Source organism: Agaricus bisporus (genome assembly GCF_000300575.1).
Source record: "Agaricus bisporus var. bisporus H97 unplaced genomic scaffold AGABI2scaffold_2, whole genome shotgun sequence".
NCBI lineage: Eukaryota > Fungi > Basidiomycota > Agaricomycetes > Agaricales > Agaricaceae > Agaricus > Agaricus bisporus.
The window spans coordinates 1890255-1905744 of NW_006267355.1; the positions used below are offsets into that span (position 1 = coordinate 1890255).

At 45.1% G+C, this 15490-nt stretch overlaps 4 protein-coding genes across 4 annotated transcripts; 3 read left to right on the top strand and 1 right to left on the bottom strand.

Moving 5' to 3' along the window:
* Positions 1 to 2944: 2944 nt before the first annotated feature.
* Positions 2945 to 3805, top strand: AGABI2DRAFT_115419 (hypothetical protein; the record flags this gene model as incomplete). Its single annotated transcript, XM_006458327.1, has 1 exon — positions 2945 to 3805. The coding sequence occupies one exon, from the start codon at positions 2945 to 2947 to the stop codon at positions 3803 to 3805; it is 861 nt and encodes a 286-aa protein (XP_006458390.1).
* Positions 3806 to 5252: 1447 nt separating this feature from the next.
* On the top strand, positions 5253 to 6809 carry AGABI2DRAFT_115420 (hypothetical protein; the record flags this gene model as incomplete). The annotated part of the gene is made up of 1 exon (XM_006458328.1): positions 5253 to 6809. The coding sequence occupies one exon, from the start codon at positions 5253 to 5255 to the stop codon at positions 6807 to 6809; it is 1557 nt and encodes a 518-aa protein (XP_006458391.1).
* Positions 6810 to 11810: 5001 nt separating this feature from the next.
* Positions 11811 to 13562, bottom strand: AGABI2DRAFT_190677 (hypothetical protein). The gene is made up of 8 exons (XM_006458329.1): positions 13494 to 13562; positions 13413 to 13437; positions 13160 to 13304; positions 12851 to 13111; positions 12653 to 12793; positions 12339 to 12599; positions 12148 to 12231; positions 11811 to 12085 (listed from the first exon to the last, which is right to left on the bottom strand). The coding sequence occupies exons 1-8, from the start codon at positions 13549 to 13551 to the stop codon at positions 11882 to 11884; spliced, it is 1179 nt and encodes a 392-aa protein (XP_006458392.1). The 5' UTR covers positions 13552 to 13562; the 3' UTR covers positions 11811 to 11881.
* A 62-nt stretch (positions 13563 to 13624) lies between these two features.
* AGABI2DRAFT_190679 (hypothetical protein) lies at positions 13625 to 14726 on the top strand. The gene is made up of 4 exons (XM_006458330.1): positions 13625 to 13649; positions 13703 to 13808; positions 13862 to 13978; positions 14032 to 14726. The coding sequence occupies exons 1-4, from the start codon at positions 13634 to 13636 to the stop codon at positions 14627 to 14629; spliced, it is 837 nt and encodes a 278-aa protein (XP_006458393.1). The 5' UTR covers positions 13625 to 13633; the 3' UTR covers positions 14630 to 14726.
* Positions 14727 to 15490: the final 764 nt, after the last annotated feature.

Below are 15490 nucleotides of genomic sequence, written 5' to 3' on the forward strand. Positions count from 1 at the left end.
CATATTACAGGCCTGGAGGGCAAGAAAGGGGGAGGGGGAGGATGGGGAGGGGAAGAATGATGGTGGTGATGAGGAAGGATCAATGTCGTGCTCGAAACAGAAGTTCAACATGTCACATGATGTCACATGACTGCTGGACTTGGGATTTTCGAGTCAAAGTTCCTCAAATCATAGGTAGGAGATATTTTCGGGTCATTTCTGCATATATTTTAATGATCTAAAAGTGTATTCGTATATTTTCGAGGTCAGGGAGTCCGAATATGTCGTTAAATCTTTTGTTGGATAAAAGCCTATTGAGATATTGCACATTTAACATATGATAAACACGAGATTGCGCTGTAGCTCCTCAAATATTGATTGGATAATAAATTCAAAACCAGATTCGGATTTCCGAACCTTGAATACATATACTTACACTCTTAAAACATCAAATTCGGTGCAGGAACCAGTATAAAACATGACATTCTTGTCATGTTTTTCTATATCTCCAAAACTGGTATGTTTTTCGATCACAACACACATATAAACTTATGTTCTTTTAATATTCTATGATTTGTCGTGATTTTTCCAGAATTTTCTGCTTAGTAGAGCAGGTTCTACGACGAGTCTATCTGCAGTTGACAATGACCCCCCCACCCCATGATGGAATCTTGATATATCCATAACGGGTATGTTTCTGACAAAAGCTTACATATAAACTTATGTTTTTTTAATATTCTAAGATTTGTCATGATTTTTCCGGAATTTTATGAGCAGTAGAACAGAACTTACAATGACTTTTTTGCTTTGTGTGTTATTATTGCAACTTATCACCTTTTCTTTAACTTAGCTGTCAACTCTGCCTTTGAGTGCTCACAAAATAAGTTCAAACTAAGGTATGACATGAATAAGACTAAAAAAGTCCATATAAGATTTGGATATTTTGCTGATGCGGCTCATCCACTGTTAGCAGTGGTAAATCCTCGGATCTATTTGGACTATTAATAGTTGTTCTATCACTTTCCATATGACGTCATCAATGATGTCATTTCGTCGTCATGCATTACATCATACGTATGTCATAGCCATTACTTCTTTGATTTCAAATCGTTTTGTAGTACTGTACTAACGCAACCGTAAGTTCACTGTCAATTACATAATCATGACAGGTGTCACTTAGGCGCTAGTTCACAAATTGTAAATATTGTTGACAAGATGTTCATATTACCCTTTTGGGACAATATACTTCCATTTTGGGATATGTTTTTCTATTTTGGGATATGTTTACGCTAATAGGGGGTTCACACCCCCAGTTGACCTGTTGACGTGAACTAATTTAAGTTCACAAATCGGCTTGTTGACTGTTGACGTGAACTTACGGTCGCGTTAGTACAGTAGTATAAGTATCTTGACTCGACAAGTAGTTCCTTGTTGAGTTAGACCTCAATACTAGTGGTTTAACAACATCTACTGGAACCTTTAGCTTCCACTGACTGAGTTCGACGTCTATCGACTCTCACTCTTATTCTAACATCCACTTCCATGAGTGGGGCCGTTGCCGGGGGAGTGACATCAGAGGAGGGGGCTGGATCGACCTGAACCTTCTTCTTCGGAGGCTTAGCCTTGGATGACTCAGCGGGTGGAAGTGCGTCCCGCGGATTTACATGTGTGGCAGGTGCGTCAACTGCGGATGCAGGCACAACAACTGCCGGGATAGAACTCCATACAAGAGGGCTAACAATGCTCAGGAAGAGTCTGGGAGCTCTAGCTCGACTCAGGCTCCCGAAAAAGCGCAGAGAGTCACCGAGTTTGCTGGTAATGCAAGTACCCCTCATCCCTCACCTTCTCCCTTGTCTTCTACACCTCTCCAGCTCGATGCTGACTTCCACTGGCTAGCAGATACAGGGGCCACTTCTCATATGACCCCTCACCGGCACTGGTTCAAGTCATATACCAGTCACAAAATCCCCATCCGACTAGCTGACAACTCAATTGTCTATTCTTCGGGGGTGGGATCTGTAGTCTTTGAGCCAGTTGTGAATGGAAAGGTGGTCAGAGCAGTCGAATTGACTAGAGTTCTGCACGTTCCGGCTCTCCGGAGCAATCTACTATCATGTCTATACCTTGCCCGTAACAAGGGCTTCAATATCACCATCTCAGCTCATTCTATTGACTTCAAATGCAAGGGCACAACACTTTTCATGGCTGCCATTCATTCCAACAACTCTGCTGAGCTCGACGGCTCAACTCTTACATCTGAGACTGCTTTCTCTGTCTCTACCCTCCCAGTTGACCTCTCGCTATGGCACCGTCGCTTCATTCATCACAATTATGCTGATGTGAAGTCTATGATCAGTAAGGATCTTGTTTCTGGGCTCAAACTCGAGTCTAACTCGTCCCCTGACTCTATCTGTGAGCCGTGTCTGGCTGGCAAGATGCATTCCCTCCTCTTTGAATCACAATCGCTCTCCTCTCGAGCTAGTGCATTCAGATCTTCACGGACCGCTCCCAGTTGCTTCACACTCAGGCTACAAGTACTGGATCACATTTATTGATGACGCGACGTGTTTCCGGGCTGTCTATCTGCTTAAAGCTAAGTCGGAGGCATTTGAAGCCTTCAAAGTCTACAAATCTTGGGCCGAGACTCAACTCGGAGTCAAACTGCGGGCTCTACAGGATGACAAGGGAGGTGAATACATGTCCAAGGCTTTCATAAGCTTTACTGAGCTTGCTGGCATCGAGAGACGTCACTCGACTCGAAATAAGCCTCAGCAGAATGGACTTGCTGAACGGGCTAATAGGACTATGGGAGAGAGGATCACTGCTATGCTCTCAGAATCTCGGCTACCTGGGTCTTTCTGGGGTGAATGTATCTCGTCTACACGCTCCTTGACCTCTTACCACTACCTTTCTCTTTTGGAAGTCTCAGTGCTAGTCATCTAGTAGTAGCAATACATCGTCCGCTATGCCTCGCAAAGCTAACAAACTGTCCACACCGGCCCCCGTGCCACACCCATATCATCCCCCGTCTCAGGCGCCGTCACTGCCCGCCAATCCGAACGCCACTCGCCTCACTGTCTCCAACATTGGGGTACTACTCGACCCCAAATATCAAGGTCAAATCACGCTCCCTACCTTTGGGTACGACTCGCAGGAGAATAGAGCAATTATGGACGCCGTCCGCAACCGGGGCATTGCCCCCGAGGTCACCATCGCCAACGCCGAAGCTAGTGCGCTAGCCAAAGGTAAAGTCAAAGGACCACTTGGTCACCCATCCGAGATCAGTGCAGCCCTCCCGGCTGTCAAGACACCGCTCGGTCCTCCTCCTCCCCCTTGTGTGCCGACGCCTCAGCCGCCGGTGCCCACTCGTCCTCCCTCTCCTCCTCGCGCACCGTCGCCTTTGGCTTCGGTGCTCTCCTCGAAATGCCCCATCTCACCGGGGTCTTCTTCTTCTGGTCCCTCTGTTGCTGCCATTTCGGTATGTGGCAGTGATGACTCTTCTATGGCCCTCAACTACAAGGATGTCACTACCCCCCGTCCTAGTTCCCCTGAACATTTGGACAGCGAAGAAGCCGTGAAGTATATCACGGAACTCATTTCCGACAGTATAGGGCTTTTTCAAGCTCTGTCCTCCTCAAATTGGAAGACCAAATTACTAGAAGGCTTCCCTGCCCTCATGGATGACGATCTCAATGCCATCCATATTGCATACACAGAGACGGCCCCCTCCCTCTGTGATTCCCTTTTCCCTGCAGTTGAAGCGCCTGCATCTGTTAGGGCGACTGTGACTGAGATGTCACAGGTCACACCTAAACTCAAGAACTAAGGAGTGTAGTGACAAAAGTTATATTAGGCGTGAACCTAAGAGATCTCGACGGAGTCTTCTACAAGTTTCTACCTACTTTATATACCTAGACTACGGCGCACAGACCAACTACCCTAGGTAACTATTCATATGCTGACATGAGAAAAGAAGTACATATGAGAAAGTAGGCTAATTATACATTTGACATGAGAAAAGAAGAGTGGAGTCAGAAGTAAGTAAACACAAGTACATTGATCATAAAAACGTCAACAACACCAAACAAACCATAAAAGTGTCCACAAGTACAAACAACTCCTAAATAGGTATTCTACTCACACAAACCATTGAGTCCCAAAGTAGTTACCCAACAACGCATCACACGGACATAGTATGAAGAACCCGGATAGTTCCCAATACCAAGCTCCCCACACTGACCACCTTTGTATTACCCACGCCTTTCCCTCCTCTGCGTCCCACATTGCTAACGTCATCCTTCCACATTGTCTACACTGGTGACCCCGATAGGTCCCAACCTACCGGTCTACTCTCCCTTCCTATTGCCGCCGCCGCCCTTCTCCATTGTACTTGCTCCGCATGGTTTGGAGGTAGGAAAGAAAAGATAAGGTCAATGAGTTCAGTTGGTAGATCTGTAGCTTGCGCCATTTTAGCAGTATGCCGATAGTTTAGCCTCCGTCGAACTGTAGCAGCAGAGGGAAATTATTACGTAATAAAATATGTGACAGATGTGACACTGTGACACCGTGACATTCTGGCAAGGTTCTAACAGCATCCGCAGTTGACGCACCTGCACCTCGTGTCATTCCGCGGGACGCACCGCCATAGGCTGAGTCAGCCAAATCCAAACCGCCACCAAAGAAGAAGGTCCGGGTCGATCTGGCCCCTTCTGATGTCACTCCCCCAGCAACAGCCCCACCCATGCAGGTGGATGAGCCGGCCGCTCCACTTCCAGCGTCTGCATCAAACCCCTTCCCATAACAAGTTCCAAGCGCGCGCCTCCTCCCACACAACCTCAATATTTCAATACTTCCTAAAGAAATATTAAAATATTATTGAAACAGTACCGTATTTTTTATTTCCATATATGGAAAAAATACAAATAAATATATCATACTTTTTAAATAATATTTCAATACTTCCCAGGTATTATGGAAATAAAAAATACGGTACTGTTTCAATAATATTTCAATATTTCTTTAGGAAGTATTGAAATATTGAGGTTGTGCCACTAGCGCTCCCCCTGTTTCATTCCGCGCTCCCTCGGTGCCTTGTAAGAGACGCCAAGGCAAACATGTTGAACGTAGAATGTATGCGACGCACATTCCTTCTTTGTCTCTTACCACCACCTTCCCCTTTGGGACATTGGTGTGGACGTGCACTTTAGTTGGAATAGATATTGTTTCTAAGCGATAACGCTTGATAACTCGCGACCCCTCCAGTTTTCTCAAGTATGGATGATCACCACGATTGCCCGTACCCCACCCGCCCATCCCGCCTGTCGTCGCCGTCAGGCTCAGTTCGTAGTTCTACTTCCAAGTGTAGCACTCGCTCCAGAATCTCAGTAGCATTCAGTGCTGCTAAGACTTCTATCAAGTCTCTTGGGTCGCCCAAACTGAAGAGAAGAAATTTCCTCGAAGCAGGGTTCAAAGAGCTTGCTGCAAAAGAGAAGACACTCATGGAACGAGCAGAATTAGAGATCGTTCTCACATCGCAGGAGAGTGAAAAGGAGCTAGAGGAACTCAGGGAAGAGAGATTAGCTTTGAGAAGGTATACAGAGGACTCAGATGATGATGAGGATGTTGTAGAGGATAGTGATGAAGAAAACGACGCAAAGACCGCCGCCGTACCCAGCCAGACTGATTCTAACATTTGGAATCAGTTCTCAACTCCCCCAGCGGAACTCATGACAACTCCGCCCATCCCATCTCCCCTCGATGCGTCCCAGTCGACGTACGGGTTCCCTACTCCCTCCCCAGCACTCCTAGACCACCCCGCGTTGAAGGACGCGCGTACACCTCCCCGCACACATGAGGTCTTGCCCGATCTGGACAAGACTCCCACCACACCCCGGGTAATGAAAATTACCGAAGCCGAAGCCTACGTGCTCAAAGTCCGAGCGGCTAACGATACGGACAGCCACATCATGACAGGTGTCAGCATGTCATCAAACCAGTTCGAGGAGAACGTCAACAAGTCAAAGGAGATAGTTGGCGAGATTGTAGATGAAGAGATTCGGAGCTCTTCCCCAGATTTACCGTCCGAGCCGTGGACGTTTACTGAAGACCAAGTCATGGGCTTCAGAGAGAATTTGAACGGGATCCTCAATAGTATGGCCCGTATTACACCGAGGATAGCGACCAATCCGGACGCCATCGCCAGAGAACTTGCTTTATTTGTAAGCAGGATTATTAACTCGGAGTGGGCAGACGTCAATGTTGGACATATGTCCATTGCGTCAGCCATCAGAGAAGCGGCAACATACCAGACACCAGTCGACATTCCCCCTCCCCCACCGGTGAAGAACGTTAAGTTCATGCCGACCCCCATTCCTACCCCAGCAAGCGCACCAACTCCTATGGAAGTCGATGCGTCCCCACCAAGAATCCCGGCCGCCGCCAAAGGCAAGAAAAAGGCCTCTCCTCTTCCCCCTACTCCGCAACATCCGGCCACCACCTCGCCGGTGATCGCATCTCCCATCAAGATCAGTGCGGTTCCCAAACCGCTGGTCCAACCCACAAAGACTGGCAAACAAGGTAAGCCAGTCACCTCATATATGCCCATTAAGCTGTCGGTGGTTACCAAGCTGACAGCGACTAACGAGACGCTAGCGGGAGTCACGCCCCGTATGCCTGAGTCCGGTTCCAGCCGGCAAGCGAAGGGCAGAGACGCTAGCGGGAGTAACGCCCCGTCGAACCCGCCCAAGAGCGGTAAAGGTGCCCCAGCATCAGCAAAATGTCCAAATCTTATATGGACTTTTTTAGTCTTATTCATGTCATACCTTAGTTGAACTTATTTTGGGAGCACTTGAAGGCAGAGTTGACAGGTAAGTTAAAGAAAAGGTGATAAGTCGCAATAATAACACATAAAGCAAAAAAGTCTTGGGAAATATTATGTCCTTTTCATCAAGTCATTGTAAGTTCTGTTCTACTCCTCATAAAATTCCGGAAAAATCACGACAAATCTTAGAATATTAAAAAAACATAAGTTTATATGTAAGCTTTTGTCAGAAACATACCCGTTATGGAGATATCAAGATTCCATCATGGGGGGGGGGGGGGTGGGGTCATTGTCAACTGCAGATAGACTCATCGTAGAGCCTGCTCTACTAGCCAGAAAATTCTGGAAAAATCACGACAAATCATAAAATATTAAAAGAACATAAGTTTATATGTATGCTTTTGTCGGAAAACATACCAGTTATGGAGATACAGAAAAACATGACAAGAATGTCATGTTTTATACTGGCTCCTGCGCCGATCTTAATGGTTTAAGGGTGTAAGTATATGTTCTCAAGGCCCAGGAATCCGAATCTGGTTTTAGATTTATTATCCGATCAGTATCTGAGGAGCTACAGCGCAATCTTGTGTTTATTATATGTTAAATGTGCCATATCTCGATAGGCTTTCATCCAACAAAGAATCTAATTAGATATTCAAACTCCCTGACCTCGAAACCATAGGAATACACTTTTAGATCATCAGAATCCATGCAGAAATGACCCGAAAATATCTCCTACCTATGATTTGAGGAACTTTGACTCGAAAATCCCAAGTCCAGCAGTCACATGATGTCATGTGACATGTTGAACTTCTGTTTCGAGCACAACGTTGATTCTTCTTCATCACCACCATCATTCTTCCCCTCCCCATCCTCCCCCTTCCCCTTTCTTGCCCTCCAGGCCTGTAATATGGTAAGTAACATCTTCTTCACCTTCCTACCTCTCCCCCAGCTGATTCTAAGCTGGTTTAGGACGCTTTTTTGCCTATTTTGGACGCTTTTTTGGGGGGATTTGGAGGCTTATTTGAGGGGATACTTGGGGGGATGTTTGAGGAGATACTTGGGGGGATATTTGAGGGGATATTTGGAAGGATTTTGGGGATTCTTTGGTCACTAGTGAGTGCTCTCTATCTCTGTATGTTCTCATACTCATTTGTGACTTGTAGGATATTTCTTTTCTCATCATCACTCCCTCATCATCCAATCTCATCCTTTTGTGTAGATTATATACAATGTATTGTATTTGTTATGCTAATATAATGACTTTCTCTATGACTTATTCACTCTTAAGCCTCTTATAATTGACTTTATGACTTTGGCTTGTCTTATTTTTCCTTAGCTGCCTTAATTGCATGCTTTTGTGACTTGAGTATGACTTATCCTTTCTTACCAACAATGAAATTACTTGATTGAACATCTACACCTTGGCCTCAAAGTCAGAATAAGTTTTAAAAGGAGAAAAAAAGTCTGTTTTAAAACCTGTGAGTAAATTTTTCCTTATTGTGAACTTTTTTTCATGTTTAAGTTATTTAAGTTGAACAAAAGTTGGATTTACGTTTTCCTGATGCTACGGTTTTGTAGTTAGAATACTGTTGTTTGAGGCCTCTGTAAACTGGCAAGTAGTAGAAAGCCGTGGGAACGTGTCGTGACACCCGATGTATGAAGTAGTATTGAAATATACTCTGTTGATTACAAAAAAAAAAAAAGGCTTCAAATGCCTCCGACTTTGCTTTAAGCAGATAGACTGCCTGGAAACGTGTCGCGTCGTCAATAAAGGTGATCCAGTACTTGTAGCCAGAGTGTGAAGCGACCGGGAGCGGTCCGTGAAGATCTGAATGCACTAGCTCGAGAGGAGAGCGATTGTGATTCAAGGAGGAGGGAAAAGGAAGGGAATGCATCTTTCCAGCTAGACATGGCTCACAGATCGAGTCAGGGGACGAGTTAGACTCGAGTTTGAGCCCGGAAACAAGGTCCTTACTGATTATAGACTTCACATCAGTGTAGTTGTGATGAATAAAGCGACGATGCCATAGCGAGAGGTCAACCGGGAGGGTAGAGACAGAGAAGGCAGTCTCAGAAGTCACAGGTGAGCCATTGAGCTCAGCAGAGTTGTTGGAATGGATAGTGGCCGTGAAAAGCGAAATCCCTTTGCATTGGAAGTCAATAGATTGAGCCGAGATGGTGATATTGAAGCCCTTGTGTCGGGCAAGGTAGAGGCATGATAAGAGATTACTCCTGAGGTCAGGAACATGAAGTACTCTCGTAAACTCGACCGCTCTAGTCTCTTTTCCATTCACCACTGGTTGGAAGACAACAGACCCTACACCAGCTGAATAGACAATAGAGTTGTCAGCAAGGCGGATAGGGATACGATGAGGGGAGTAGGATTTGAACCAATGGCGGTGAGGAGTCATGTGGGTTGTAGCACCAGTATCAGCCAACCAGAAAAAGTCAGCATCAAGCTGTAGTGGCGAGGATGGTGAGGAAGAGGATGAGGGAGAGGAATAAGCACCAAGAGCGGACGCTCTCAGTGGAATATCAAAGCCAGGAGAGCCAGAACCAGTAGAAACATCCCCAGAACATCAGCAAAAAGTCACACAACTTATGCAAACTTATGAAAAAGTTGTCTTATGCTTGCCTTATAAGGACCAACTTAAGGCACATAAGTCTCCAAAATAGCATAAGTTCATAATTTTTCATAAGCCAGACAAGAAGTTTACACATAAGTCACACATTAGTTCATAAGTTGGATACAAAGAGAGCATAAGCACAGGACATTTCATAAGTCAGACCAAAGGTTAAATCACAAGTCAGACAAAATTTCATAAGTTTATTATGAATTCATAAGGCTACTGACAAGTCAAACAGTATCTCATAAGTGAAACATAGGCTCATAAGTCAGATAACAAGGCAAGAATCATAGCATTATAAGAACATTATGCTGTATGTCAAGTTCTACTGCTCATAAAATTCCGGATGGACAAATCTTAGAATATTAAAAGAACAAGAGTTTATATGTATGTTTTTATCAGAAAACATACCCGTCATGGAGATATCAAGATTCCATCATGGGGTGGGGTGGGGTCATTGTCAACTGCAGATAGACTCATTGTAGCGCCTGCTCTACTAACCGAAGAATTCTGGAAAAATCATGACAAATCTTAGAATATTAAAAGAACACAAGTTCATATGTATGCTTTTGTCAGAAAACATACCGGTTATGGAGATACAGAAAAACATGACAAGAATGTCATGTTTTATACTGGTTCCTGTGCTGATTTTCATGTTTTAAGAGTGCAAATATATGTATTCAAGGTCCAGAAATTTGGATCTGGTTTTAGATTTATTATCCAATCCATATTTGAGGAGCTATAGCGCAGATTTGTGTTTATCATATGCTAAATGTGCCATATCTCAATAGGTTTTCATCCAACAAAGAATATAATTAGATATTTGAACTCCCCCGACCTCGGAACTATAGGATTACACTTCTAGATCATTAAAATCCATGCAGAAATGACCCAAAAATATCTCATACCTATGATTTGAGGAACTTTGACTCGAAAATCCCAAGTCCAGCAGTCATGTGATGTCATGTGACATGTTGAACTTCTGTTTCGAGCACGATGTTGATCCTTCCTCATCACCACCATCATTCCTCCCCTCCCCATCCTCTCCCTCCCCCTTTCTTGCCCTCCAGGCCTGTAACTTAGTAAGTAACATCCTTATCACCTTCCTAGCTCTCCCCCAGCTGATTCTCAGCTTAATTAGGACACTTTTTTTGCCTTTTTAGACCGCTTTTTTAGGGCTATTTTGGGAGGGTTTCAAGAGGAGATGTGAGGATGATATGTGGATGAGTTTTGTGGGGATCTCTAGTCTTTGGCACAACCTCAATATTTGAATAATATATATGTATTATCAAAACATTATGCAAACATTACTGTAAATAGAATTTACATAATACATGTGCATTACATAAAACATATCTAAACTTTATGTAAACAAAATGTATAAAATCAACATTATTGAATATATTTTTTGCATGTTTTACATAGTACACATGTATTATGGAAATACAATATACAGTAATGTTTGCATAATGTTTACATAAGTACATGTATCTTATTTAAATATAGAGGTTGTGTGGTGAGTGCTTTTTGACTCTTCATCTTCTCATACTCATTTGTTACTTTTAGAATCACATTTCTCATCATTTCCCCCCCATTTTCCATTTCTACCCCCCCTGGCTGCTGTCATATCCCTCTTGTCCGCTTTTTTCAGGGTCTATTTCCTCTTTAGGAAGTCTGTATTATACATGATGTATTGTATTTACTATATGAATATAATTCTTTGTTCCTTATGCATTATGATGTTCCTTATGATTGAGCTTATACTCTCTTACATCGTCTTACTGTCTTAAGTACTTACTTATACAACTTAAGATAAATCCTCATGACTTATGATAATCTTGAATCTTATGACCATATTGTGACTTATGTACTTATGATTTACTTAAGTATTGCATAAGTCAGAACCTCAGACGGTGACATGCCTTATGCAAAAATGACTTATACTGACTTATGATTTTTATAAGTTTGCATAAGTCAAATTTAAGTCACTTTACCTTTTCCTGATGCTACCTCAAATGGTGACACTGTGGCATGCCTTATACAAAAATGACTTGTACTGACTTATGATTTTTGTAAGTTTGCATAACTCGAATTTAAGTCACTTTACCTTTTCCTGATGGTGTTAACACCATAAGGATGGTAGTATTCAAGAATGAGGGTCCAGCCATTACTGCACAGGAATCATTGCCTTAAACAAGTTCTATAGATTAGAGAATACCTCTGATTGTGCCCAGTCCTGAATTCCCAGACCCCAACTCATACCTTTGAAACAATTTATGAAAAACTGGCAATCCAGTCATACTGGCAGTTTCAGTGATGGTGAATACTTCATTGACTAGCCTGATTGTCCTCTTACAGTATGTGTGATTCGAGGCTTGCTTGGGTCACAGTCATCGGACAATGGTTATGGCATGTGAAGCACAGCTAGTGTTGTACAATGGAGACATTATCCTTACTCCAGCAGTCGCTCTTTTCTCTTCTTCCTTCTCATCTCTGATGCTTTACCTTCTTCCTCCAAATCGTCCACATCGAGAACAGTCTCTGCAGCTGAACGCTTCCTTTTTAATCGCTCTTCCACTGTCAGGAGTGCGGTTTCTATAGGCGCAACGAACGCCTTGGCACGCTCTTTCTTTCGCTTATTTGTCATTTCAAGTTGCTACAGAAAAAATACATCGAATAAGCCTAAGTTTATGAAAATCAATGAGAGACGACACCGACCTCCTGTTTGCGCCGTCCTACTTCGCGTGCTTCTTTTTCCCGTGCCTTGAGGAAATACTCTCCAGATTCAAGTTGGAGGTCGATCTGTAAAGGATATAAATAAGACGTCGAAATTTTGAAAGAGTTGGGTGAGATATGACGACAATGCCACGGGGGGCGATTTCATGCCAAGGAGCCAAACCAGAACTGACCTTGCGAGGCTGTTGCATAGGAGGGAACGGGGTGTACAATTTCTTCTGTTTTTCTTTTTGGAGTCCTTTCTTCGCCTGCTCGGTGTCTGCTGCTAGACCTGCTGCCGTCCGTGCCTCCGCCCTAGCCTCCAACCTCTCATTCTTCTTCGCTGTCTTTTCCGACGTCTTGAGGTGTTGTTTCCGGAATTTAGGGAGAAAACGGTCCCAAGGCTCGCTTGCTAGTTTTGGGTCTTTGGCAAGTTCTTTGCGGATCATAAGTTCCTGCGTCAAGTTGGTACATTACGATATCAGGTCCTGATAGGCGTGTAGCGTACTTTTATTCGATATATAGGATGGATGTTCTTCATGCAATCGAGGACGATCCGCCTGACTTCTTTCAGAGATTTGTAGGGTCCCATGGCACTAACAGTGCTTCCTTGCACCAGCACATAGCACTGAGTTAGAAGCTCAATTGCCTATGAACGGAGATCAGCTTCGACTGGGGGTATTGAAATTCTAGGGGCCAGGCGAACCTTCAGTGTACTGCCGTCTGGTCCAATGATCCTTTGCCGCCGCTTCACAAACCTTTCTTTATTTCGTACCAGATTTCCAATTTTTATAATATCACACGCCATGTCGTCCTCAAGGATTTTAACGGCCTGATTAACGGCCACACCGCGAGCAAGAAGTTTGACCATATCGCGGGCTTTAAGAATGATATATGGATCAAAGGTTTTACGCGTCGTGCGGACCGACATGGATCCATTGAGGAGGTCAAGGGTGCATGCTATGCCCTTCATTTCATTGTATGGGTAGTAGAAGATAGGAATAATGATACGTACATGTGTTTCGAGCGCTCTCGTGACTGCACTCCATACTTCCCGTAGATATTTTTCTCTGTATTTTGGAAATAAGGTAGCAAACGAAGATTCCTCCGTGAAAGCGCCGCCCTTGTTGTCATCTTGTTTGAAGGGGTCAATTTTCCACTATGACTATGGGTAAGCTGAGTGATCTCTGGCCAGAGCTGGTTTTTACACTGAAAAAGAAACATGTTTCTGTAAAAAAAAAACTATGCAATACAACGGACATGCTTACTGGTCGATATCATCCGTGTCCCAAGCTGCAAGGTGGCATGTTTGGCTATCATGTACAAGATTCCAAGCGGTGAAGACGTACGTTTATCTTTCCTATGAGACTTGTTCTTCTTCACTTCAGGCTGAGGAGATTCTGTCATGCGGACGGTGGGACGGAGAGAGTATGTAATCACTTTTCCAAGTGTGCGCTGACTAATCAATCATCAGTCCTCAGCTTCCACCATGTCCGAACGCAAAGGCAAGTCGTCGTCGTCTCCCGCCTGGTCATGGATCACTGACACCGCGCTCTAGTCCTCAACAAATACTTCCCCCCCGACTTCGACCCAGACCTCATTCCCCGTCGCAAACAGCCCAAAAACTCCCAACAGGTTGTTCGCCTCATGGCCCCCTTCTCCATGTAAGCATAGTCCGCTTACTCTGACCCGTCTCACTGACAAACAACATCCGTAGGAGGTGCAATACGTGTGGTGAATACGTCTACAAGGGGAAAAAGTTCAATGCACGCAAGGAAACAGTAGAGGGCGAGGATTACTACGGCATCAAAATATTTCGTTTCTACATCAAATGGTGAGTCTCTTTCTCCGCTTGCAGGCTTGTCGTGGGTGATAATGATGTCGCAGTACACTATGTTCCGCAGAAATCACATTCAAGACTGATCCCAAGAACACTGATTATGCAGCAGAGCACGGGGCGTCACGAAACTTTGAGCCGTGGAGAGACGAAAAAGCAGTCGAAGAAGAGGACAGACTGGCCAAGTTGGAAGAAGAAGAGAACAATCCGATGAAAGTACTAGAGAATCGTACGGTGGACTCGAAGCGTGAGATGGACATCCTCGATGCACTGCAGGATATACGTGCCCGTAATGCCCGGAACGAGCGAGTTGGCCAAGCGGTCGACCTTGTGGCGCGAGCAAGTGAGGGCGAGGTAGAGGATGAGGAGACGGCAGAACGCCAGCGGCTGGAGGATGAGGACGAGAAACTTGTCCGAGAGGTGTTCTCGCAGGTGGCAGTACCGGCGCCTGGAGCAGATGCGACGACGGTGGTGACGGTGAAGCGGAAGGCGGATGACACTGAGCCCACGCTGCAAAGTCTGCTGCCAGAGTCGACGCGTGCGTTGATCAGCTCGAGTTCACTGCTGCCTGCGGCGAAAAAGAAGAAGACGGAGGGCAAGAATTCGCTGGGGATACGCGTTGTGAAAAAGGCCAAGGTTAAATCATAGATACATTGTTAATCTTATGTTGTACTTTTATAATCTTATCTTCCACCATGGAACGCGAGGAGCTTCTCCGCATCTCTGTTGGTTCCCTCGCAGATTGGGAGCACATCAAGAACGATCTCCGCGCTGACGCCCTCGCCTTGTTCCGCGACACACTCGACTCGGAGGACGTTCAGCCCTCCGAACGCGCCGCTGTCCTCGCCGACTTCAACAACGTCTGTCCCGTCATCCCTCTCTCTCTCGTCTTTCTTAACCCCAGTCTTCTTCACCAAGTTCTTGGATGATACTTTTTCAATGGCCGAGCCCAATCTCAGAGTCAACGGCCACAATTTCGAAAAAATGAATAACACCGGACAAGGTCAGCCACGACTACACACGCGTCGCCCACGACTGAGCACATGAGCAGATATGGAGGCGTTCGACGAAGCTCTAGACAGAAGAATATGGAGTCTTGCAGACACACGGTTGCAATGGCATAAGCGGACAACGAGGATGCGTCGCGAGGCTCCGGAAGAAATCCAAGCTCGCCTGTCCAGCCACTTGGACAGACTCGTGAAAGCGTACCACCAGCCCATACCCGATATGCCAGACCAGGAAGACGAAGTACCCGACCGTGCGTCTTCTCCATCTCCCACCGACTGATCCTGATCCTTCTACATATACAGGACAATCTCCAGTGGTCTCCACAGAGGTTGCAGAAGAATTCCACAAAACCTCTACCGTCGTTCGAGAACTTGGTCAGGTCAGTGCCGCATACTACCTTCCCCAAGAACTACTTTGCCTGACCATCCAACTAGGGCATGCCAAGCCAGCAGCAACGCGTCTCCCTCGCGGAGAAAGCTACTGGCGAGCTCAAGTCTATGA